General features: G+C 38.0%; 1 protein-coding gene across 1 annotated transcript in view; it reads right to left on the reverse strand.

The window, feature by feature from the left end:
• Positions 1–27583, reverse strand: part of TTK (TTK protein kinase) — a 50686-nt gene extending 23103 nt beyond the window's left edge. Inside the window, exons 1-11 of the mRNA XM_030005023.1 lie at positions 27493–27583; positions 24000–24176; positions 17208–17352; positions 16705–16930; positions 12110–12216; positions 7304–7447; positions 2600–2708; positions 2417–2492; positions 2234–2331; positions 1095–1194; positions 295–418 (exon numbers count right to left, since the gene is read on the reverse strand). Of these exons, the coding sequence (XP_029860883.1) occupies positions 295–418; positions 1095–1194; positions 2234–2331; positions 2417–2492; positions 2600–2708; positions 7304–7447; positions 12110–12216; positions 16705–16930; positions 17208–17352 (1129 nt within the window). The 5' untranslated portion in view covers positions 24000–24176; positions 27493–27583. The remainder of the gene's footprint in view (positions 1–294; positions 419–1094; positions 1195–2233; positions 2332–2416; positions 2493–2599; positions 2709–7303; positions 7448–12109; positions 12217–16704; positions 16931–17207; positions 17353–23999; positions 24177–27492) is intronic.
• Positions 27584–27969: the final 386 nt, after the last annotated feature.

Below are 27969 nucleotides of genomic sequence, written 5' to 3' on the forward strand. Positions count from 1 at the left end.
ATTTTACTTCAAGCCCAGCACTCCATACTTTTGGGCAGTGTTGCAGTGGGGATTTTTTGTGGGGTTTGGCAGGGTGGATGTGGGGGGGTGGGTTGGCTTGCTTGGCTTTTTTACTACTTTCACAGGTACCACTCAAAGGCCAAATTTTAATTAAATGCTCCTCAATTCCAAGCAGATCAACTTTTTCAGTTTTTGAAGAATATTTTATTTAGCAAGGCATTTTTTTAAAAATAGAGAGAATTTTCAATGCTTATTCTATTTCAAACTACTGAAACATCACATATTAACAGTTACCTTCTCTTTTCATCGCAAGACTTGCGTCCATTTTGGTTTTGAGAGTTATAGTTGAATTGGTAGCCGTTTCTAAGCTGTTCTCATCCAACATCTGCAAATGTAAAGAATTTTTTCCTTGTAAGGACTAAAGAAAACAAAAAGCATCTTAAAAAGAATCAAAGGAGATCCCAAGCACAGTGTCTGAAAGACATTTCTTTATGATAATTAATGACCGATGCACCACAAAGGAAACACGCTTCAGAAAACAGTGCAGGGTACACAGACAAGTATTACCGATACTATTTTTAAATCCATCAATACTGTGAATTTCCAATCATACAGTTTCTATTACAAAGACCTAAATGCTTTCTATTCTTGAATTTTCTTTCAGGGGGCACAGGACATAAAAATGCAAGGCATAGCTTAAAATTAATCTTTATCAAAAGCCATAATTTACAGCTCCATAGAGCACTTAATGAACTCAATTAAATGGACTTCATTGAATACAGTACTTCCCATGATAAAACTCATGGCTGAAAGGGCTCCTGTAGTCAAGATGAAATGTGTTTATCCCCTCTTCATAAATCATATGACAGATGTATTGTTCAGAGAAAGCTCTTTCTTAATGCCTGATTATGCATAACAATTTTCAAATTCAAAACCACAATGAATGTTTCTATTCACAATTGATTACTTAACATAAAGGCAAATTCTACCTTATTTCTTTCTTGAATTGAAGAAAGTGTTATTTTTTTCCTTTTTAATACCATAGGACAGCCAGGTAGAGTTCCTTGTATCTATTTTAAAGAGATTTAGATTACCTGTAAGTCTCCCAGGTTGTATGAGTCACCCCCACTAGATTTCAGTTCTGATGGTGGAAAAGGTGCAACAAAGGCTGTACATCTGGAGCTGGGTATTTGCCTATTGAGATAACATTGTTAATTATATCACATGCCAACATATAATGTAACAATTGCCTTTTGTGAACCAGATGAAAAACACAGTTGCGTGAAGACTTTTGGCTACAAGTTTCAAATATACAGAAAAGCAGGCACACTCTGACAGCCCAGTGAGAAACAATACAAGAAATCTCTAACAATGCCACCATCATCCTATGAAATGACAGATCACTTAATTGCTTGTCTTCCATAGAAAACAGTAATAAGCTATGGATAAGATCCTAAACCCCAATGGTGTGTTCCAAACTAAATTTTGAAATACAGAACAATACTATTATGTGAAATGCATCATCCCACTACTTTCACAGATTCAGAATATTGGGCTGTAACTAACTTCTGAGAGGCTAAGTAAGCAGTTTTCACTCTTTTGTTACATATTTCTCCCCAGGTTCCCATTTCTGCATGGATTTAATCACACAGCAATAAGGGAAGAAAGTTAGTGTAACAGACTTGATTTGGCAGGGCAGGGAACAGAAAGCTTTCTCCCCTGTTTACTTTCAAGCTATGCTACAGTCAGGTAACATGTAGCAAAATGCTATTTTCATTGGCAGATTCTTCCACTGCTGAACAGTTATTCACAATAAAGTGACCGTAACAACTTTCTTACTATAGTCATTATCATATAGATTATGTTAAAAATGAGGATTTTAAAAATCTTTTGGAAGTTACAAGACTGCCTTATATCTTATTTTAGAAACTGGAATACACAAATGTAAAAGTTACTTTGAACAAAACTTATTTTTGCCTTACTCTCCATTTCTTTTGAGCCTACTGATTAGCCAGAACAAGAAACTGATCTCCGCATACTATTCAGATTCTTTGTATGAGAGCAAGATATGAAATAGGTTATTTCAATTCCTACTGCAACTATAATGACTATGTCAAAAATCTTTAGATGAATGCTAACATTCTTAACATCTGACATTTCCACTATCCAATAAAAACACTGTTGAAAAGGAACATTAAAATCTGTTGTGCTGTAGTAAACCCAATAACCATACCTCTTCATAACACTAGCTGTAAGTGGTATATCCATCATCTTCACATCATCACCAGCATCAGTTACCAGTTTAACAGGAACTCTCCCAAAGGGGCAAGCCTAAGAGCAAATTGAAAGTTATCATCAGGTATGTAAAGCAGAATGAAAAGTTTAAGATTTTGAAGCAAAATGTTACATGTGTTACCTGGTTAGATTTGTTTAGTGGTCTTAAGGGATTGTGGTAATTAACTAGAGCATCAAGTTCATGTGACTTCTCCTCCCTGAAGGCAAGAAAAAAAACAAACAAAAAACCCACAGCACTGTAGCATGCATTAGGTTTTGGTTTAAATGATGTTTTAAGAAATAAAATAAGAAATCAAGACATTACCCAAGCAAAAGTCTGGTAACAGTAGAAGAATTTTCACCAGAATCATTCCTTTTTATGCTTCTGTGATTTCCAGCTATGCTCTGAAGTCCAGACTCTTGTGTACTTGATACTATAAGGTAAATTAGTTAGAATTATTCAGATATTACTAAAGATTGTATTTGGTTCAAAAGAAAAAATGTTCTTTAAGTGAAATTTAAAAATACATACATTTGCAGTAATCTAGTATCAATGACATATCACTACTTTCTACTGATGTAGACAGATACTTTATGTAATTATATAAGATACATTAATTCAGATAAAAAGAGAAAAAAACCAAACACAGACTTACAACCAGAAGGAGCTTTCCAGGATAAGCACAAAATGGCCTGTAACAATTGTTAAATATATTAGCTACTTGTTTTCTACACAGTTATAGTTGTAAACTATGTTTAAACACATAAAAGGGAGATTCAAGATGTCCAAAGACTATCCAAAGCAATTTAACTTCTAACTGTAAAACCTCACTGTTAATCTTATCCTCTACGCAGAAGGAATACAAGCACCAAAAACACTGGTTTGAATAGTATCTTGGGGGAGTGAGGAAGAAACCCACGCTTTCAGAACAAGATGATTTTCCAAATCTACATTCTGAAAATAAACCTCCACTCCAAAACAGCATCATCTGAAGGATGCTTCTGAAGCTTGCTCCACAAGGATTCCTCAGAAGATTTAAAACTGCTTACATTTGGATTCTTTTGTTGTTCATTCCAATTATTTATCAGCACACATGATGAGGACACCCACACCTAAATAACTGCAATAAATACTAAATTAAGCATCAAAACCTAGCTTGTTTCAGAGGTAGTATCTCAAAGGCACAACTGTCTAGACAATCCCTACAAAGACCCTGCTACTAGAGACCCAAGATACTGATAATATCCTTGACCTGCCCTGTTGTCCTCATGTTGAGCACTTGCTTTGGGGCTCTGACTTCATTTATGTGGTGTTTCATTTTGATAGACCATTTTTGTGCTACATCAGTTATGTTTCTGTAGATCCATCAGGATTTAAAGCATTTAAAGGGTGCCTGCAATTGCTACTTTTTTATAACTTTCACTAGAACTGAAAAGGCTGCATGCTTTTGCAATCACAACATGAATAGGTAAGTCTTTCACAGGCACACCTTCTTTAGGTTTTTCAGTATAATTTCTGGAAGGCTGCATACTAAATCCCTAACTACCTACTGTGTCAGAGGTAGAAGACAGGAATCAGGACATCAGAATTACCAATCATCAATTAAACACTTGTTTTTCTCCTTCAGATTCTCCTTCTTGCTCTTAGAAAGAAAGGCACTTTAAATACAGACAGTTTTAGTCACTGAAACCCTGAGAAGCTTCCCAATTTCAGTTACTAAACATGGTTTTCATACTGACAAATCCTGGGCTGAAAGAAATTTCAAAGTTCACCTCCAAGCCTCCTGACAGAGTTAGGCCACAGACACATTTCCTTCTAGAGCCAACTCTATTAACCGGTTGAAGAATTTACTAACTCAGTGACTTCTTACCAAAGACCTTTTGCTTGTCCCTCCACCTCACTGAATCTGCCAACACAGCACTTAGGAGAGTAATCCCTAATTCATATCTGGTAAATTCAACTGCATTAGTCTAAGCAATTAGTTGGGTTAAATTAAACCAGCTGATTTCACTGATAACAAATTTGAGAGTGGTCTTATAAACCATGCTCTACTGCCAGGTCAGGAAAGATCAAGGTGGGCAATAGCAAACAGCTCATTCATCAGCCCCATCTTAATCCAATAGAGAATCTTACTCAGTTATTGAAGATCTGGCAAAAGTTATGTGAAGTTGTACATTAATCTTAAAATTAAATGTTAAGTCAACCCCTAGTCACATTATTAATGAGCTTTGTGAAAATGAAGTATTATTTCAGACGTACTTTACAGTAAGCAGAAGCAGAAATCAAGTTATTTGAAAAGTCATTCTAGAACCTCAAAACCACAAATACACAGGTCAGAACAACATGGTCATCATCCAAACTATTTTTGCCTAGAGGTGAAGAAGGGAAGGTCATTTCTCAGAACAACAAATGACCAGGAGAAGTCAGAACACACTGATGCAAATACATAACGCTTTAGTAACTGCCCATGAACACGCTGTGTTCATGTGTTACAATATAGACAAGGTAGCTTAATTCTTCATTTAGGGAACATTGTTGAGTACAAGCTATTTTAAGAGCCTTCAGATATACACTAACATCTTAAATTCAGTTATTTTCCTGACAAACCTTTTTAAAAATTGAAATTAATATCTGATTATTCAGGTAGAAAGATCTCTTCCACAATACAAGATTTTTTTTTTTTTAAAGACAGTCAGACACCAAGGAACATGTATTTTTAAAAAAATCAAAGACAACTATTATGTAATATGATCTTCTACATCACATAAGCCTTGTTTTCCATCAGTATAGGAAATTTGCTTGACCAATAAACAGAATAATTCATGGCTATACACAGCCTCTCAAGAAATCACAATTTAAGGACTTCTATATACCATTTCTCTTAAGATTTTTAAATTCTAGATCAGTTCATTAAAATTAATTTGATATTTTGAGTCCTCCCATGTATCCCTTCTACATTCAGCCAGAAGATAGACTTCTGACAGATGAACACCGCAGTATTAGCTATTTTTCTAGTCCTTAATTTTTTTATAAACTACTTATGCCAATAGACCAAACTACTCAGTTAAATAAGACAAGTGCCTCAATATATAATGTAGTTCTAAGTTTTTCTTTACATAACACTGATACTCATAGTTTGAATTAGCAGTTTACCAATCCAGTACCATCACCAGCTCACACACACGCACTCTCCACACTTTTTTTTCATATACACAGAAAGATTTTTTTCTCCAAGCTTACCACTGGATTCTCACATTCAGTTGGTGATCTGCAATACTGCTATTCCTTCAGGCTGAGAACACCTATCTGCCTCATACTATTCATGACTACAGTCAGAGACTGATCTTAAGGGTCTTTTCCAACATAAATGATTCTAAAATGATTTTAATGACCTACATTTAAGTATTATTTTTTCCCAGTTAAACATATTTGATTGCACCTGGTATGTCAAATACTTTAGATTTCTGTGCATGAATGAAAGAGGAGAAAAAGGAATTAAACCAATGGCTTCTAGACTTGCTGCATGGTTTTTATATTTGCATCACTACGCTAACTGCATATAACTCTTGTCAAAAGCTTTCTGAACAATCTTTTGAAGCTGTGAAGAAATGCATTTACACATACAGCATTCCTGTTGGCAAATAAAAAAGCTTTCAAAAGCAGCTCTTTAAATGTAAATACAAAACAGACAAGACAAATGCCTATACACTAAAACAGTCTCTATTGTTCCAGAAGGACCAAACAAATTCACTTAAAGCCAAGTTCAGCAATTCAGGCCACATACATCCCTGAGTTTTGAGATATTTCAAGTCCAGTGTTATTTGCCTCTTAAACTTTTATCTTTAAATAGCTGGATTAATACTTGCATTTTTCAAATACCTAATGTTACAAGTTCATATAAATGAAATACTACATCAGCCTACTCTTCCCCCAAAGTTCACTGCTTCCTAAATAGCAAACGGGCTTTTGACATGTATTCTCTCATATGTATTCCCTTAGCTTTGCAGCATGTAAAGCCAATATCATCAGATAGAAATTGTACAATCCATGAAGGATATTCCACAGGATATTCTCCTGCATCACAGTACATCAGCTGTGGCACTTATGATGTCTATATCTGATTAGAGGTAAACAGAATAGGACCAAAAATAAAGTTTATTAAAAAAATTAATACCATAACTGAATATTATTGCAAGTGTTACCAAATGTTTGGTGTCTCCCCACCACCACAACTAGTGTTTCACACAAAGGTTGATTCAACAGAAGCCAGCCAAATCTCAAACCACATTCCTGAAGACATATCCCTAGGGAAATGAAATCAGACTAATTCTGTCCTTACACAAAGCAAAAATATAGAAGTGTTAGATATCACTCTTGGAAGAGTCAGTCACATGCACTTCAATATTGAAATCAAACCATTTTTTGCTCAATTCCACTCCAAACAAATTTATCTCTTGAAAACTTCATGAGGTAACTGTTCCCTTATTGAAGTTATATACCCAGCAATCAGTATCAGTTATGTTTTATGATATAGCCAAGCACTTCAATTTTGTACTGATAAATATATGGGTTTCGTCCATTTGTAAAATAAATACGAAGTTAAAATGGATTATTTTTCCTAGATTTGGCTTCACTGAAATGACTGCCAGAACTTCACCAACCTGTCACAAGATACACCTCCAAGTAAGCTATCTGTATAGCTCAGTCTGCATGGTTTAGTTCTAATTCTTCTCTACCACCAGTAGCTCTTATTGCACATTTTCAGCTGTAAGTCTCCATTAGAAAGTACAAACACCTAATGACAGTCAGAGGAACACCCTCTGCAGAGTTAGAGAATTGACCATCCTATGGCTCCTGCAAACTACAGTCACTGCATTGAAGATGGAAGCAAGTATTGAAGGAATAAGATTTATAATATAAATATGACTGTTTATTAGATGATAGCAGATTATGAGTTTAGAAAGATATTTTCAATCTAGAATTACAACATGCATAAACTCAAGCAACATTTTAAGAAATTGCAATTACCTGTTAAGTTCTCCTTCTCCTCATCTGAAAGCAACTGCTTTTTTTGTGAATGAAAGTTTTGTAGAGCAGTTTCCAACATTTCTAGTGGAACAGCAGAGCACTCCACAGCTTTCTGAAGGAGCTGCTTACACTTCTTCACATTTCCTAAGTAGGAAGGAACACAGAGTTAGAAATCAAGGAAATAAACAATTACACTGGGGCAACACAGTCTTTTTTTAAAGACATGATGACATTCATGCTGTCTTATATTCACTTTGTATTATTCTCTGAAGCCATTGTTCATTAGGCACTCCCCCCTGCCTTAGGCATTCACTTTAAGGATACTGCCTACAACTAGTTACAAGTGAATCATGTAAGTCAATTTTTCACATGAAGTTGAACACCAAGTCACAAAATATGCTTTATGAACTCACAAAACTGCATTCTCAGTATTTTTTAGTGTTATAGGAACTGTAAGAAAATACAACACAAATTCTGAAATCCAGTTTTTTCTGTAGTACCAGCAAGAAGATGACCTTTAGGGACTTTCATTTAGATCTGACCAGATACAAACTTTATTGCATATGCATTACAAAGCATCTTTAATGCACTCAATAGAAATCAAGGTTAAAAGCAGCTGTTGTTAAATCAAACATCATTACTCCAGACAGCACTACAGTTAAGAAAAGAGGAGTGAAAAGGAAGGATATTGTTTCATTACAGTTTTACACATTAATAAATGCCATAAACGGAGACTGAAGAGAACTGGAGGGAGAAGAGCGGGTGTTTTAACAAGACATATTGAAATTTCAATTAATTTACACATATAAGCATGTACACATACAGCTATTAAAAAAAACAGTAACAGTCAAATAAGGAAAGAAGTGTACTGCAACCAATATCTTCTCCTTGGTTTAGAGAGCACTGGGGCAAAATGATACGATGTTTTCTTATAGCTGTTAATGCCCCTGAAGTTGCAAATGACCTTCTTCCTCAGTCCCAAAGCAGCAAAATGTAAACCACTTTTGTTCTTACAGGTGCTACATATGTATATAATTATATCTTATACTATATAATAGTATATTTCAGAGCTTCATGAGGTCTCCAGCACTCAAAACTCCACTGATTAACTCTAGTTAGATGTCAATGTCACCTGCAGTTCAGACTGGGGCAGGAGTGGGGTAATATATATTAGGAACTTAAGCGTAAGTAACCTATTTTAAGAATAATAAATGGGTGATGTTGGACACTGAAGCAAGGAAATGCCAAAGTAAGATTGGCTATGATTTCGTTTAAATTATTTTGTGCATATTAGTTATGATTTGTTTTTTAATCGTATAATCAAATACTATTTTTCTCCCAAATCTTTAGCAAGTCGATAGACTTAGTATTTCTTTTCAAGAAACCTTAACCAGCATTCTACCTTTGGCTATATGTAGTAACCACACATTGCTTCAACAAGACCTGCTACTCAAAATGAAACTAATTCCTCCTAGTATTATGTGCCACATTGAATAAGAAATAACATGACACCTAAACACCTATGTGAAAAATGAACTGCTCCATCCTCCTTAACAGAGGAGGAAGCAAGGCACAAAAGTAAAGCCAGAAGTATCTGTGAGTTTCAACCAGTCCATTTCATCACATACAAAAACCCTGAATGATCCACCTAGGCATAACATTTTATACAGCCAAAAGTAGAGTTTTATTTATGGTCATGAATTCAGAGCAGTTCACAGCAAATCTGGCTTCCAGTACACTACCCAAGGCACACCAAAAGTAAGGAAGAGACAGCTCCTCATCTGACCTATTTAAATGAAGTTGTATTCAGCATTTAAATAAAACCAAACCAGAATGGCACCTTTATTGTGTCACTCCATTTTCAGGTCATAAATATTCAATTTGTAAGGAAATCAATATCAATTTGCCAACCATAATTTCAGAATTGAGCTTTAGGTCACAATTTTGCTCAATATAGGGAAGTGAATGTATAATTAACTTATCCTTCTTAATGAAAAGGGAAATACAGATTAATCCAGAAGCAACTGGCAGGTGTGCCAAAGCACTGCTGAAATCACCAGGATGAGGGAGTAACAAAGCACTACCTTCCTCCTTTCCCTCTGGCCTAAGCTGGACACACTCAGTGAAAAAGAAACAGCACTTCTGAAAGTAACGTACAACTCGCATTAATCCTCTCTGAAACACCCAGCAGGGACACTATAGCACCATACACATTACCAAATGTCAAACAGAGCAGCTCAAGGATAACAGATGCCAATCAGAGAGCACACTGGAGATAAAACAAAGCCAATCATAAATGGCTTATACCTTTGGGATTAGGACTCCATTTTAGGTTGACTATTTGCTGTCAGAGAAACTATTGCATGAACACATCCCATAGCTACAGGGTAATTAAATTCATAAGTGATTGTGATAGAAGGATGAATTTAGTCATTGGTAAACAGTACTAATATTTCTACACTTTACTTAAATTACACAATAGGCTTTATTATACTTATTTGACAATATCTTTATTATTGCAGTATTACTGTTTTATTATTTAATAAGCATACGTTGCTCACTAAAATTATTAGCTACTTTTTACTACTGTTTATAAATTCAACACTACAAGTTTATATTAGAACAAGACCAGTCAGATAACTGACTCATCTGAAACAGAGAAACCATGGAATTTCAAGTCACAAATATGCAGATTTTTGCCTTCTCCTCCCCATCCTGGGGAGGAGTCAAATTCAGTATCATTCCTCCATCAATTATTTTACATGGCATGTATCTGAGGGGGATTTCCACAGCCTTTCCTGCTCCATTACAAATAAACTTATTAGTTAAGAAAAACTGGAAAACCTGAGAAGACAAATGAGTATTTACTTACTGATTTTAATAATATGGCTCTGCTTCATGGGACACATTTTGAACATCTAAACTGTATTCCAAAATACAGTTAAAAAAGTACTGGACCAAAAGTCTATTTTCCACTGGTAGTGGTTTTGTCTCTAAATAAAAGTACATGTAAAGAGGAATAACTAGTATGATGTATTCAGAATCTAGACTGTAGAATAGACAGTTTAATCTCCTTTATTTATTATAGTTACTTTTGGGGAGAATTTCTCATACTAGGCAGTATACAACAGCTTGCATGATACTGACAAAAGCCATGAAGAAAAACAAACCACAAAAAATTCAAAATATATCCACCAAGGCTTCTTCTTTCAAAGAAGAAAACAGCTTTAATGGAATGTGCTTGTCTTTCTGCATAGAGCAAGCTGTTAAAGGGTGGAGACAAATGGTGACATAGATCACTGGTCAAATCACCCATGGAAAGAAGATTAAAAAAGACATCCAAAAATACAAGCCTGTGGGTAGGCAGCACAACCCTACTACCAAGTAGCAGGACCACCTCCCCTGCACACAATAGGAAAGAAGTGACATAAGCCCAGGTGAACCTTGTGGACTACTGGCCCAAAGTATTGAAGACCTATTGTTCTAGATATATTACAGCATAACATATACAGTCTAGAATAGTCTAGAGGAGAACTGGAAGCACAAAAGCAAGAAAAAAATCAGAGTTTAATAAGTGAAGGAAAACAGGGAAAATAAAAAAACGAACAAGTGATGCAAAGGCAATCATTCATCACCTCCTACCAGCAGACCAACACCCAGCCAGTCTCCAATCATCTGCTACTGTGTGAAGACTAACCCCCATTTTTTTATTGCTGAGCATGAAGCTATATGGCATGGAATATCCCTTTGGTCAATTCAGGTCAGCTGTCCCAGCTGCATCCCCTACCAACCTCTCACCCACGCCCAGCCTTTGGGCAGAGGAAAGGCCAAGCAAGAAATAGAAATCCTTGACACCGTGCAAGCACTGTTCAGCAACAGCCAAAACACTGGTGTGTTATCAACACTGTTGTAGTCACAGATCTAAAACACAGCATCATATGAGCTGTTAATAAAATTAACACCACCCAAGCCAGATCCAGTACACCAAGGAACAGGTTAAAGAAGGGAACCAGAATTTTTAAGAGACACTATCACTCTCGTATCAGAATGGCTTGCCTGAAACACTGTTGTATGGTGACATACAGCAAAGACTACCATTCTATTTTGAATACTGACAAACTGCCCCCTCCCCAACTGACTCCCCATGATGAACATGGCATCTATGATACTGTCAAAGAAGTCAGTCCACGGCATTTATGAAGCAACAGAAGATATGAACCATCTCCACCATCCCAACATGAATGTTCAACAATGGAACGGGAAACAGAAGAATCAATTGAAATCAAATTGCTAGCAACTTAAGAACCTGAGTGGCAGAGAAGAAAAAGTAATTGGACCATATTGCACATTTGCAGTATATTTTGGTTTAATAAAAACCACACAAAGAATCTACAGTTGCTGTTCTGAAGGAGCCAGAATTTCTTCCACAAGCAAGTTGAAAGTATGTAAAGGGAAACTACCACCCAAATTTGAGCATCAATTTTCAACAGAGCAAGAACCTTACTTTTATCTTCCAAGTGAGATCTAAGCTTAAAAAAAACAAACTGAAATCACTGTCAATTTTCATCTTGTTTGAAAGTTATTTCTAAAACGGAAAAACCTATTAAGAACTGTGCACATATTTTCATTAAAAAATGAACACACATGCTGTCATTAAATTTCAATCAAAAAAGAAAAAACAGATTTTTCTTTTTCTGATTTAATACCTATCAGTTTCCTTAAAAATTATGTAACAGAGCAGAAGTTTAAAACAACAAAACCTAGACCACCACAGAAGAACACCACCAAACAATTTTTTCTACACACCTTGTGATAGCTCAAACTGTGCAAAAGCCACATGCACAAAAGCAAATTTCTTGCAGTTCAGTCTGGCCAGATGAAATTGGTCCCGTGCCTCCTCTGGATCTTGAAGACTGTAAAGACAGCATATCAATAGTTACACAAGGTAAAGAGCCTGAGTAACAACAATGAAGTTCCATGTGCTGGGTGATGGCTTTAGATACTTCTGGAAAAGCAATCCATCTATAGCTGAAGTTTTTCTTCTTCCTTAGAGCTATCAGTGAAGTACAAATAAACAAAGAGTCTTAAAAGCTGATAATTGAAAAATATCAAGCTGACCCTTTCCAAAAGCCAGAATGTGCTCAAACCTGAAGAGAAAGATTAAGGACTCATTCTTTGTCACTGCTTATATTATTCCTCAAAATATGTAAATATTTTCCCTCAGAATGCCCACTAACCTGTACAGAACACTCACCCGTAGCCTTTCCAGGCTACTTGCTAACACTATCCAGAGAAAAATTTCCATTCTTCTAGATGCATCGACTCCTATACTAAGGAGGTTGTAAGGCAGGAAGACAAGGAAGAAATTGCTTTAGAAACACCAAGTGTGGAAAAATATATTGTATTAAATATTACATACACTATTAGTTATACCCTGCAGCAATATGGTCACAAAGTTTCCAATCCACTAAAGTAATACCAAACTCCAAAATTTTTGCTAGAGGTTATGAGCTTTTCTACACTGAAGAGCTTCCGCAACTGCACCCAAACTGTCAGATTCCCTCAGCAGAGATGGAGGTCACTGAAGGAAGTTGGTTGTTGGTACATCTATAATACCATACCTATAGAAAACTAGGACATAACAAGAACATTTATCCAATAACTACCTCTATCAAGGGTTCTATGGGAACATTGACTCCTTACAAGATGTAGGGAATTCATTCTCTTTTCCCCATACTCCTAGGCAACACAGTCTTATCAGTTAAATTTGGCATCAAAGTGGATTTAAGTCCATTTTCTGCAGACAAACTGGAAGCAGCAATAGCAAACGTGGTATACTTCAAAAACGTAGAGATAGTGCCACAAAGCCCAGACAAGATACTTCACATTTAAGTTTCTTTACTTTTACTAAATTTTAATCCTACTTTTACATTCAGCCAGAGATTGCTAAGTAGGACAGAGATGCTTGCACACAGTACACCAACACTTAAATATTCTAGAGGATCTACAGCTTAAGGAAATACTTGTCAAGATGAAGGCCTGAATCTATATGACTATGAAATAATAAATTAACATTGCATTTTGATGGAATCCCTCCCCCTTTTTAATATTTTTTTTAAAAGAATTTTTAACACTTTTACTAGTAATATCCACAGCCAAAAAATAAAGGAATTTCTTCCAAAATTCCACCCTAGATCAACAGGTAAGCAAAGACAGTACATAGAAGTAGGGATGGTGAAAAATTTATGACAATGACTTAAAAAAGTACAGAAAAATACAACATGGAAAGCTAAAGAGAAAATATTTCCATTAGAATTCTATGGAATTAAGAATGAGGAAAGTGTCTATCATAGTTTAGGCATGTTACTGGACTCCAGCAAGTTTAACAAACTCAGCTCTGATCATGCAAAGCAATAGGACAGGCACAGAATAACCCATCTGCAAGCAAAGTCAGAGTAACAGAAATTAAGCTCTAACATAGATTACATTCACTTTAAAAATGTATGTTAAAAATTAAGTTCCTGTAGAAAGCAGTGATGGCTTGGATAGCAATATGCAGAACAAGACCTAACATTAGTAACAGACATCAAGTGCCCCACACTTGGTGGCACTGTGCTACAGCCAGAAGCATTACATAAAGCAGGCCTGGCATAGTTACAGATAATCACTCACAGATGCAGCTAACTGTTCACCTTTGCCTGTTTCAGCATAAATTCAAGGGTTCTTCAAAACAACCTCAGTATCATAATAGGTCAAAATGTTTTGGCATTGTCAGACTGGAGCTAGAAAAGACACCAGGACAATACAGATCTGGTGCCAAGAATGGAATAATCCAGCTTTCATCAGAAGAAAACAGTGTTGTTGCCAATAGGCACTAAAATCTCAAGCCATTGTCACTGTTTCTGACATTTATGCTCTGACTTGCTTTTCCTGTTAGGTGGAACATTTGGGAGAACAGCAAACAGAACTCTACTGAAGAGCACCTTTCTTCTCCCAGCAAACACAGTATCCTATGTATCAAAGTGTTACTTTACTTGCAATAGCTTAAAAATAAAAATCAGAAGCACTCTAGGAGGTCATGAAATGAGAGGATTTTCTTTAACAGAAGCTTAAACTGAGCAGAGACAAAAAGATAGTACTAGACAAACTGACAGCCAGGAACAGAGAAGGTAAGTATGAAACAGCAGGGAAATCTCAAACACCAAGAAAATTATGAACAATGAGTGAACATGCCAAACACAAAAGACCCAAATAACCACCCACTGATTAACTTGACATTAATCTCCAAAAACTACAGACAAGAAACATTGTTGCTGTTTTTTAGATCTGATCAGTCAAAAGCAATTTCATGTTCTGGTGTGATTACACATGTACTTCATAAATGTAGTTTCATATAAATAAGTGACATTATATGCCACTCTGAATCTGAATAAGAAAACATTAGCTTATAATAAATGATTAAGAACTGGCTAATCTCTGAAAGTAATTTTCAAATGGGGGACCATAATTTAGGGAGATATTTATAACAGAGTTCCATTGAAATTGATGCTATGTCAGATTTTGGTGGGTACTTTTAAAGGGGGTTTGGGTGTGGACCGTTCATCTTTTTTTAAAAGTATTTTTCATTAGCAAGTCAGGAAACATGACTGATGGTATTTGCTAGTCAGAAATATGAAGCAGAAAACAAAAAGGGCAGATCTGAACTACCGAGTGAGCTAGGTAGATTATACAGTAAGGCTGGCTTCTAAAGTGGAAGGTATTTTAGTGTAGCTATAGAGATGGCATTTTAATAGTGAAACAAGACAGACTACTCTCCCAAGAAGCTCCCTAAAGGCTATAGCAGTGAAGCAACTAAAGACACTTCAGTGGGACACCGCAACTAAAACTGTCAATAACTCATGCATTCTAGCATTAACAGGCTACTGACAGTACCTTCAGTTTTGCTTTCTGCAATACAACACAGAATACTGAACATAGTTCTAGAATCCATTTAAAAGTATGCACCTTTAAAACCGTGTTTTAAAGATCAAGTAGAAATAGGTCCAAGAGTTTTAAAGTGATTAGGGAGGTAGGAAATAATCTTTCTGAACTTAAACTCCTACTGTACCTAATGAGGTAACAGATGCAACTTGATAATAACATCCAATCACCACTCTGGAAAAGAAAATTCCAGAAAGTGTGAGCTGGAAGCCTATGCTACACAATTTCTGTTCTGAGGAAAAGCAACGAACACCTTTGAACAAGAACACCATCTCTCAGTATCTTTAAAGACAGGAGGTCTTTCTGGAAGATATGCTTTACTCCATTTACACAAAACCACCCTACCTCTTCAATCCTGCTAAGGATTCACAGCAGGTCATTATTCACTCCTGCTGGTTTCTCAAGAGTAGATTCAACAGATTACTTACAATGTATGGTTTTAGTAAACACTGATGCAGCAAGATCCATGCAAATGACAGTACAGACAAAGTAAACAATATCATACTGCAAGATCAAGCCACCTGCCTAAAAGCCAAATAAGAGGACATACAAGAAACAGGAAAAGACTAGCTGTATTCACTGGAAAACCACCTGCTCAACTCTAATTGTTGATTGCTGCAATGTTAAAACACAGCTCTTCATCAAAATATTTGCTGTAATGATATTTCAATTGACAAAAGAACTCCTTACAATAAAAATCCAATTATAACCCTGTCCCAAATTATGTCTGAAAACATCTGAACCACCACACTGTTCAAATTTGGACTGAATAAAGCAATAAATGAGCACAAAACTAATTTCATAAGTATAAAGGTATGGAATGATGCTCTGGGACATTCTTCCTACCCTAAAGGCAGCTAATTTAATGTAGCTGGGATGAGTGTCTCCTAGTAAAGAAGAAAGCAGACTAGAGAAGGATAGACCACTATGGTTTGACTAGATGGAATAGATAATAGCAAACTGTCTACCTCACAGCCAAATTAGTTACAGAAGTCCACAGGGAAATGAATCCTAACTTAAAACATACACAATTTACTCTACAGATTATAGTTACCCAAAGTTATATCAGATTTCACCCATGCAGCTTCTTTTGAGCTGAAGTATAAAGCTGGAAAAAAAGAGGGTCTCATGCTATTTCCCCATGTACCTTGCACATAGAACCCAGAAAAAAACATGTGTTAACATCTCTAGATCAAATAGCTCTGAACAATCATGTTTATCAGCATATATTAAAAAAATGCAAGTACTGTGGAGACAACAGATAAACTGACTAGCCAAAGCTGCTCAGTTTCAAGGAGCTGATATGAAAACATCCACACTCAAAATGATAATTTGTTGCAGAAACCACTAATGAAAACAAGCTACTTATCATTCAAATGCAGAATTTTTAATGAGTTCTTATATTGAAAATTTATACTTACGCTTTCAACTCAGCAAATCTCACAAGGATGCGAGCATAGCTCTCATCTTGACTGTGCTTTTCTGCAGGTAATGCAGTCACTGCTTGACTGTAACGACCAATGAGTCTATTCAGCAGGCTAACATCCATCTGAGGAATACCCTTTTTCTCTAGCTTAAGCAAAAAACACAGCCAGTCTTCTGGATTATTTGTTGTCATCATTATTTGATTAACAGTTCCAGAGTTATCTGACAGAAAAATAACAAAGGAGATTGATTAGAACTGCAGCAAACATGCACAGAAGAAAACACTTTTTATAAGCTTTCATTTAAGATGATTAGTGATTTTTTTTTTAAATAAGATTAGAGCAACACAGTTAACTAAAGAAACAGAGATAAAATGTGTTTTGTGGTCATTAATACTGAAGAAATGCTAAACCTTAAATCCTTTCAGTTAATGGTTCTTTCACTCAGTCTAGGTTAAGATCTGTTGCTTAAGTGTCAATCGAGCAACAAAAACACACACCTGTTGTATCAGCCAAGATTTTAGTGCAGTTAAGATCATCTGTGTTATTGTCTTCATTTCTGTATTTGTTTTTCAAGTCTCTAACTCTATTCATGATTGAAGCAATTTGTGGCAATCCTCTTTCACTTAGGTCCTCCTCCTCCATCTGCAGACACAAGGTTAAAAACCAGTGAAGTTACTGAAGAACCATGTTGTAGCTTACCTTAATTGGAATTACCATGCAAAAGCCCCTGTATATTTTGCAGCTTGAGCCTCAACCACATTATGTAACAAATATTCTATTAAGCCTTTGTCAATCTCATTATACAAGTAAACTTCTTAGCAGAAGCCAACTTAGATGAGCAAAAGGAATTGGTACTTAACTGATCTGCCCAAATACTAGTCCATGCTTCACAGTAGCCCCTTCCAACAATTATGTCCAGTGTTTGAATAAAATGAGGGGTGGAATATGTTGCCTGAATAGCTGTAAGTCTATTGTATTAAATCACATCCTGAATCCAGGACATGGACCTGTTGGAGCAAGTCTAGAGGAGGGCCACAAACATGACCAGGGGGCTGGAGAACCTCTCCTATGAACACAGACAGAGAGTTGGGGTTGTTCAGCCTGGAGAAGAGAAGGCTCTGGGGAAACCTTACTGCAGCCTTCTAGTACCTAAAAGGGCCTACAAGAAAGCCGGAGAGGGTCTTCTTACAAGGGCATGTAGTGATAGGACAAGGGGTAGTGGCTTTAAACAGAAAAGAGGGTAGATTTAGATTAAGGAAGAAATGTAAGGAAGAAATTCCTCACTGTGAGGGTGGTGAGGCACTGGAACAGGTTGCCCAGAGAAGCTGTGGATGCCCCATCCCTGGCAGTGTTCAAGGCCAGGTTGGATGGGGCTTTGAGCAACCTGGTCTGGTGGAAGGTGTCCCTGCCCATGGCAGGGGGTTGGAACTGGATGATCTTTAAGGTCCCTTCCAACCCAAACCATTCTATGATTCTATGATTAGGATGGCTACAAGGCAGTCCTCCTCCTAGCCATACACTCCTGCTACTTCTCTTGAATAAACAGCAATGGAACAAGTGTTTGTCATATTTCATGGTGACCCTGAAACACAGGGACAAATACTAAAAGAAAACTACATTAAAAAGGGGTAGTGCTTTTATCCTTTTCGTGTTTTTCCTGCTCTCTCAACTGTGTCACCACAGGGACAAGAGAAAGGAAAGGCAGGAAGGAGAGGCTTTCATTTGATGACACCTGTAAGGCTGGGTTAGATTACCTTAGACACACACACATCCCTTAAATGTAAACATTTTTCATATGGAAAGAAAATTGATACAATAAGCTTGAAGTTTTAACAATATTAACTTTTTCTATCACAGGTACAACTTACAGTAGAAATAATAAGTTTCAAGACATAAGAGATACTTACAACCCATCTTTTAGCATTACTTCCTCTCTCTAATGGCCATGATTTTTTTATTTAACATAATACATGTATAGTTGGATAGTGAGATGCGCTCTGAAAAATACCAGTTTATTCTTGTTATGCCTCACTTTTAGCATTATCCTTCTCTGAAGAAGCACTTAATTGAAATGTGGGGCACTTATTTATACCACTGAGATTCTAAATCAAACATTTTGAAATAGTTCCTTGTCCTAGTTCTCATTAACTTTTGCTGTTGCAAAATTTTACTGCCTAGATGTCTGTCCAAAAGGATACATTCACAAATAAAGACAAACCACTGAGTACAGGTGAATCAGTAAGGGATATGTAACAAATTACTACACTACATCACTTGAAATAAATAATATTCAACTTTTGTATTAATTCCTGGCTGGAATGTCTGCATTAAGGAATACAATCCAACACAAACTAAAAACTGATGGTGGAGGGGAGGGCTAGCCAGGAAACACTAATCAGAAGATGAGGAAAGTTCACACGTGAAATACCAAAGACATTTCTGCACAGTTTTACAGCCTACGTGCAAGCTGGGAGAACCCTAAAACAAATTTGTGTACTTTGTCATCTACTAAGAATTATGTCCACAAAACTGGAGTAATTTGAGGCTTACAAAATTAAATATTAGGAACATTATTAAGACTAAACTATGTATATTTAACCTTTCTACAGTCTCTGTCCAGGGAAGGGAAACTTTTGTGCAGATTTCCAAAGAACAAGCCATATTACTTTTTCATTACTAAGGGTGTGGTAGCATCACTGATGTGCATGGCAGCTTACTAACAAAAAAGATACTGTTTTCTTTACTCAGAGGTATGCTATACAAACCTCTCTCTGTATGCCTACATTTGACTCTAGCACCTTGCAAGTTCATTCACTATAATTCAATCTGAAAACTAAATTATAAAGCTTCATTGCAACTAACATTGTGTTGGAGAAGTGTGAACAAAATTGGCTGGAAGTGGGCAAAGTCATAGATAAATATCTAACTCCAAACCCCTGCTCTCACAGTTAGCAGTGAAGACGGGGAGATATTTGAAAATTACCACTGCTTTTACATATAAACTAAACCAACCAATGAATAATTCTCGGTAAGCCTTAGCAGAATTAAGGCTGTGATGAGACAGGGATGAACTATGCATCTCTGCCTGAAAAGAGTTCAGAAGAAATAAATTATATCAGTAAGAAAACAAACATATACCTTAAAAGATACACTATGCATCTACAGCATTATTTTGTACAGTTTGTGACAGTAAGAGGACCCAGGGATTTTCTCACCACAAGGAGAGATAGTCATGATCTTGCAAGTTTAACAGACACATAGAAGTGTGAAGATATTATGGGTGAAAAGGAAAGTCCAGCAGAGATAGGATTCCTTCTAAAGAACAAGGTAACTAGGTAAGGGCTTACAGAAGTTCCTTCCTAAGCACAAATCAAGGCAGAATGCATGCAGGTTTGCTAGAGTGCATTGACAGAGAAGAAAGAATGTAGGGAAAAACATAAAAAAGTTAAGGTAAAAGTGAATATCACTGAACTTGCTATTTTGGAAAAGTTAAAAGATTTTTTTAAGTCTTTTATAACAGTAGCTTAGCTACTAAATGCTATGTGTGTTTGCAATCATTTATTAAGCTGCTAATTTAAATCTAGGTTTGCAGTTGATAACATGTCTAAATAAATGTCAGAAGTGTTATACCCCTCACCCTTAAATCTCAACGTATCATACCACAGTGGTACTCAGGACTGGTCTGTTGACTATAAAAGGTCTAACTTTCAGATCAACACAGACTAGCAAAGACACAGCAAATTAAACTATACTGAAATTATAATTGTCCAACACTTCATTAGAAGACTTATGAGCTCCACCAGCCAATAAATGCTGAAAACCACTGCTATAGTAAAATGCCTGTTGGGGATACACAGAAAGCTTGGAGGTTTTTTTTCCAGCAGAGCTAGCAAAGAACACACAAACACACTCAGCAATCTCAACAGATGCAGCACAGGCAAGCATTTGTGACAAAAAAAAGGCATTTTTCCCTCTTATTTAATATTTTCACTTTTCAGCCACCTTCCCAGCTCAAAATCTATTAATATTATAAAAAACATTAACACAAACTTCCATATTTCTTACTGTATATGCACATCAGACAATCTATTACAGAGATGTAGTTACCTCCTACATTATGTAGCCAAATCTGTATACAAAAAGCAAACAAACTTCTATATCCTCTGTTTAGCAAAACCTTATCCCATCCTGATGATTCCCTTCCTCCAGATTTCCCTACTGCTTTAACAAGTGATACATGCCCAATATAGCAAGTAGTCAGACTACGACAAAAGCCAGGGGCTCAAATTCTAACAGCTCCAGGACAAAAAGCCTCACAGAGAAAGGTCCTCACAGGCTTTATGTCCCACAAAATTAGTCTTCTCTTCCTCTTCACAGCCCTTCTTCCTCCACAGCAGTTGCTACATGCAATTCACAAAAAGGGGAAAGACCTAAAACCAGAAGTGTTCTGCATGTACATATCCATAAAGCCAACACGAGCTATGATCCCATTACCATCCTTCTTTTATTATGCCTAAAAGTTTAGCACACAGTGTTAATCTAAGCTCCTTGCCACAGGTTCCAGCAATTAGTTTTCACAGTGGGTAAGCAGAAAAGAATTCACATGCTCCTTTGTTCAAAGGGGTATTGCCAAAGACAAGTGACACCTATTTTTAAGTTTCTAAAAGGATATGGATTTAGAGTTTTAAAGACTATTTTCTGAGGAACTTAGGCCAAATCCTCAAAGCTACATCAGTTTATTATCAACTGAAATATCATACATGGATATAGCTGAGATAAGAATCTAGGCAATCGGAGCAGAGCAAGAGTGCTAAAATAAACTGAAGAAAAACTGGTGATTTTTTCTTTTTTTGCCTACAAGAAAAATCTTTTAAATTTTCATGAAACACACTGATCACAGCTTTTCCCATGTTAATCAATGTTCCATGCATCTAATGAACAGGAGAATTTTAATATTAAAAACTGTGAATTGAGTGGATATCCAGGGGATTTGTCTTACTGATTAGTGTGAAGTTGGGCCCAGAAACAGGGAAGGTAATGCACTCTAGACAGATTAAATAGGTTCAAAGAAAGACTAAGTTTATTTTTACAGTGAATTGTTGGTCTTCGTTCCTTTTGTACTCAGGTATAACAAGTCAATGAAAAGTTGCTGGAAGGCCCAGAGAGATTAGATCTATTTTAGATGAATTATTGATAGACATGTAATTGAACAGGACAAAGTAAATTCCTCCACCTCTAATTCCACTATCTAAATAATAAACCTGGCACCACTTTCAGGAAGTCTCACAATTTTTTTCATAGAATCATAGAGTGGTTTGGGTTGGAAGGCACCTTAAAGATCATCCAGTTCCAACCCCCTGCCATGGGCAGGGACACCTTCCACTAGACCAGGTTGCTCAAAGCCCCATCCAACCTGGCCTTGAACACTGCCAGGGATGGGGCATCCACAGCTTCTCTGGGCAACCTGTGCCAATGCTTCACCACTCTCACAGTGAAGAATTTCTTCCTTACATCTAATCTAAATCTACCCTCTTTCTGTTTAAAGCCATTAGCCCTTGTCCTATCACTACACGCCCTTGTAAAAAGTCCCTCTCTGGCTTTCCTGTAGGCCCCCTTTAGGTACTAGAAGGCTGCAGTAACATTTCCCCAAAGCCTTCTCTTCTCCAGGCTGAACAATCCCAACTCTCTCAGCCTGTCCTCATAGGAGAGGTGCTCCAGCCCCTGATCATCTTCATGGCCCTCCTCTGGAGCCACTCCAACAGGTCCATGTCTTTCCTGTGCTGAGGGCCCCAGAGCTGAACGCAGTACTCCAGGTGGGGTCTCACAAGAGCAGAGGGGGAGAATCACCTCCCTCAACCTGCTGGTCACACTTCTTTTGATGCCAGGATACAGTTGGCTTTCTGGGCTGCAAATTGCTGGGTCATGTTGAGCTTCTTGTCAACCAACACCCCATCAAGTCCTCTCCTCAGGGCTGCCCTCAATCCACTCATCACCCAGCCTGGATTTGTGCTTGGGAATGCTCTGACCCATGTGCATTTTAGAGCATTAGTCATGGCAAGTTTGCATTTCTTTAAAAGCAGCAGACTCCCAGCTTTCCCCAAGCAGAGACCATAAACTAGATGTCATGTTTACACAGCTTGCTTATACAGCAGAAGTAGGCTTTTTTCATGTTCTTCCTGTATGAGAAATGGCCCACCAAGAATAAGTCTGCTCTTGTCTATATAGAAGTATTGTTTTAGTAGGTTCAAAACACAGGTTTTTGTGTAAACTCCAAGATTTAGTCTGCCAAAAGCACCATCTACATTACCACCATCAAAAGGTCTTAGCATCACTTTAACAACTCAGAGTCTGGTGAAATGTTCGATGTGACTTTATAATATCTTTGCAGAAAAGCAAAAAAAGCACTGAGTTCTAAAGATGGTTCCTTCCTTCCTATACAAAATGAAATATTTTCAGTGGTCTAAAAAGTAGAAACAAGCATCCCCAAATATAGCTGGAAGCAAGACCTATACAGAAAAAAACCCTATGAAAGCTAGAGACAGCATACTAAATCTGGAATACAATTTTTGTTTCACTGAGCTGAGAAAAAAAAAAAAGAAGCCTCCCCTCATTTTTCTTCAGAAAAGTACACTGAATAAATTCTAATTTCAGTGCTTGTTTGGAACTTCGTTCAGTATCTGTTTCTCCCTAAAGTGCATAGAGAAAAATCAACGTGGGCTGTTCTGAGACTGGCTCTGTAAACTGTCCCATCATTTGGAGATCACGTTGCTAAAAATTACATTGGTGATTACTGTAGCAAAGACTGTTCACATGCCATTCTGAAGATGATACTTATTTACTTCATAGGGAAAAACAGGTTTGTCTCTTCATAAGGAAGATTTTGGTACATATTCCAGTTTTGACTTTTATAAATACAGTAGAATGGGCTACAGGAACTCATACTCCAAATCTCCTCTTTATGGGTGAGAATAACCTTAAAGATCTGTCCTTAAACTGTCCATACTTTGAGGGAATGGGTACAAAGTCAGCTTCTCCAGAACCTGAAGCACCAAGATCAAAAGAAATTCACCTCATGTTTAGCAATACTGCAATCTCTCACTACAACTGTAATTGCTAACAATTCCCAGGTGGATTTTATTTTTTTTTAAACACAATATAAATATTTTCCTCACCAATGTAAAAGGTTCATTATTCTTTTGCAGTGACAGCTTGTCAAATGTAGTAGACGAAAAAAAATCATTTTCTGCATAAATTTGATCTTAACTCTCATCAATATGCATCAAACTTACATTTCTGGCGTGCTGCTTAACTGTTCAAGGTTCAATGTGTACTATATGGAGAAAACCTCTCCTGAAGAATGGATATGCCTTGTCAAAAAGATAACGTGGATGAGGGTCAGACTATCTCAGATGATCCCAAGAATCCAGCAAAGGCAAGAAATGTAGCTCCCCATCCTGAAGAAGTTCCTGTGTATCAAAAATGGAATGGTTAGACATTGACAAGTAAGTGAATATCAGTACACCCTGTAAGCTTGCCTAATCTTCATGACATCCCAGAAATACAGCTTTCATTAATCAGCAAAACTATTCCTAGTTAGTAATAAAAACAGAACAAAAAAGCTCGAAGATTACTTTTGGACTGAGGGCAAGCACTTCCAAATGCGTCAGCTTGTTACGACATTTTCAGATAAAAACACACTAAGGGCATATTCACCTGTGTATTGTCATGATTTGCAACTAATCTTTCTACTCACGCTGAAGTTCAACCATAAGCAAGCATTCAGAGTCTCTTTTTGGCTTAATCCGCTGCATGATTACTTTTAAAGAAAGCATTTGCCGTGAATTTCTCTGTGTGAAGTACGTTCAAAATCTGACAAGACAAAGACCCTAAAATAGCAACTTGCTGTTATGTATGCACTGAATAGGAACTGAGCTTCTAACTGCAACAGCTACATGGCAGCACATCCAAGATCTAGAAGTCCACACAGAGAAGGAGATTAGGGACAGGGAACCAAGAAACAGGGAGAACATGCATGCAGAGATCAGGAAGATAGAGATCTACCTCTAAAAAAGCGTAGTAGTTAAAATAACTTCAACCCCTCATACAGACCCACTAAATAAGGAGCCAAGGGACAGAAACTAAAAAGCAGTATATGTTGTAAATGGATGAAGTGGCAATACAGGTTAGCCATAGGATTTCATGTGTAATACACCCAAAAATATTTGTTGATAATAAAAAGAAATAATAGCATCCAGTCTTGAAATACTGGATTTGCTGTGTTACACTATTTGTTCAGTTTCTGAATGGAGCCAGATGCAGTTTTTCCTCAAATGCAAACTTTGAAAAGTTATGAAAATACTTTTTAATTATTGAACAAAAAGGCACACTATTCCTACCCCTGGAATCGACTGATATTTTGCAACTGTCTATCCAAGGTGGTGTAGAGGGCAGCAAAAATTAAGTGCCCAAGAGCTTGCCCAGCTTTTTTCCTCCAAGTGAATTGATCGGCCTAGTAAAAGAAATTAATGTTATCCTATTACCTGTATTTTCCTTATACCCCTACACCATTGTGGCTACACTGTTATCTTAAATACTTGTTTAGCACTGATCCTATGGCCTGATTAAAGCATCTACTAAGGTCAAGAGACCACGTTGCAGAACTCTACTCAGTGTAGAAAAGGTAAAAAGACACGTATTCCTCTAAACCAGAAACTTTACCCATGCATATGTTTTCTGACAGTTTTTCCTCCCCTCCCCCCTCAATATTTAAGCTATCCTTCCCTTCCTATGCAGAAAGATCACACACAAACAAGAGGAAAAAACTAACTGTAGCCACTGCCTTCTACAGTATTTGCATTATTCTGTTCATGTATTCAGTTCACTATTTAATAGTGCTCACCATTTAAGATGCACACATGCTTGCATGTGGTGCAGAAAATGCTGTCAGTTACAGAAAGTGGAACTACCTCCAAGTGCAGTTACATCAACATTGCTTAAACACACTACTACAGTACTACCAAAGACCCTTCCTGAACATTAGGGTCTGTTAGATAGACATTTAAGTGTTTAAAAGTTCCCGCCCTCAGGATCTTGCTGTCTTAGTTCAAGGCAAGTAATAACGGAAACATGCAACAACAACACACAACCATCTTCAGAACCACATGGTATTATCTGCCATTCATCCAGCTATCAATTAGTGTTCTGTAGATATTACAGCAGAAGGTAGTTTTTATTACTGTTTTGAAAGAACAGATACTAGTTTTCACACTGCTGAGTTTCTTTAAAACCCATGGGAAGTCACGAAAGCAGAAGACCTCCTTGTTAAAAGATAGAAGCTTTTAGGTTGAAGTCTAAAGAGCAAATTGCAATGGTAGGAATATGAAAGAAATCCTAGGACTTTTGCCTACTCCAGACAGATGTTAAAAAAACAGTTACTAGAAAGAGTCAAGCTGAATTTTTACATAAGCAGTCACCAAAATCTGAATTCCGATGAGTGGCAAAGCCCTCCAAATCCTAACTTCAGCTCCCTTCATATCCCATATGATTACAAGACTAGGTTACAAGATTATTAATTTGCTTTCTAACTAGACAGACTCAATAACTCACTTCTGTTCCCTACTGCAGCCACTAGTAGAAGTATCTCCTTTACCCAGCCACTATTTCCAAAAATACATAGAAATGTGGTGTTTCTAAAGCCTCTAGCCAGGCTTTAAAAAAAAACACTACACATGTGCATAATCTTTACTTGGTTTTGCTTACAAGTCCTAAAGCCTAAATCAGGATTTTCTTAAAGGGAAAAAAACCACCCAACATTCAAAAAAAAAAATCCTTTTTAAAAGTTAGCAACATTAACTATGAAAAGAAATAGGAAAAACTGAAATTCTAGTGTTAGCTACAAAAAAAGATAAGACTCAAAGATACAAAATAGGGCTAATCACAAAGAGGCTCAACAGCAGAAAAGAAGGCGAGCTACTGTAGCACAAATAAACTGGAGGCCGTACAGCAGGGTAAGAGCTACCAAGAGGCAGCGGGGAACAGAGCATCATCACACAAAACCACTGAGACACAATTTTAAGTTCTGAGGGCTTAAGGATATAGCCAAGCAGTAACAAGGGACATAACTGAGAGCAGTTTTAATGTAGGGTATCATTTCAGGAATAGCTATTGCTTTGTCACCTGTGCTAGCCAGAGCTGAGTGGGTACGTATTCCAAGATTTTTCTCTCCTTTTCCCTCTCCTTGCCCACGCGCACCTTCCTTTTTTCCAAAACAATCTGCGTAAATTAATACCAAGCACAGTTCTCCTTTATACCTATTTCTAGAAAGCACTACTCCTCGGCCTCACCGAGGATAACTTGCACAACGGATCGCTATCCTCACCCAACCGTCTCCTCTCGCCGGCTGCCAAGTCTGCAGCCGGCTCCATCACCCAGGTAAAGAAAAGAAGGAATCGCGGAAGGAGGAGGGCCGTGAGAAGCGGCGGCGAGGGAGACGAGCCGACAGACACACCGGCTCTCCTCACCCGCAGGGGGGGCAGCCCAGCGGTGCCGCAGGCCCCGTTCTCCGCCGGGCGCCCCGCCGCAGCCCACCGCCCCGCGGGGCCGGGCGGCCCGCCCGCCCGCTGCCGTTTCCCTCAGGCGTGCGCCGGGCCGCGCTGCGCGGGCCTCCCGCCGCCGGCGGCGGCGAGCGGAAGGCGGGGCCGGCGGGAGGTGAGCCCCGCGGCCACCGCCGCCAACAGCTTCGCCGGTAGACGGCTGCGACCCCCCCGGCCCGGCCGCACTCACCCTCGCCGCCCGCCGCTGCCGCCTCAGGGCCGGGACGAGGCTCCGGCCGAGCGAGCGAGCGCGCCCGCCGCTCTCCGTTTGAATATCACCGACGCCCAGAGAGCGCGCTTCTCATTGGTCAGAGCGGCTCACGTGGCGGGGGAAGAAGCGAGCGCTGATTGGCCGGGGGAAGGAAAAACAGCGGAGCCCGCCCGCCTATTGGAGGGGCGTCGTGGCCGCTGCGCTCCCCGTAACAGGGGCGGCTCCTTCCAGCGCCTGGTGATGGCGGCCGGCGTCTCCTCAGGCGGGCTCTTGATAGACTGATCCCGCACCTGCAGTATGCCTGAGGCTGCTAAAAGCAGCACTTTCTCTGGGCTGGCCCTTTCTTCCTGGAGTCCGGTACCGTTTTTTGCTGGAAGTCTGTAAAATGCACAGATGTGCGCGCGCACAACATACTGGTTTAGAAACTGGCTAATCAACAGGCCCCAAAAAGGAATG

This window comes from Aquila chrysaetos, chromosome 2, assembly GCF_900496995.4.
Source record: "Aquila chrysaetos chrysaetos chromosome 2, bAquChr1.4, whole genome shotgun sequence".
Taxonomy (NCBI): domain Eukaryota; kingdom Metazoa; phylum Chordata; class Aves; order Accipitriformes; family Accipitridae; genus Aquila; species Aquila chrysaetos.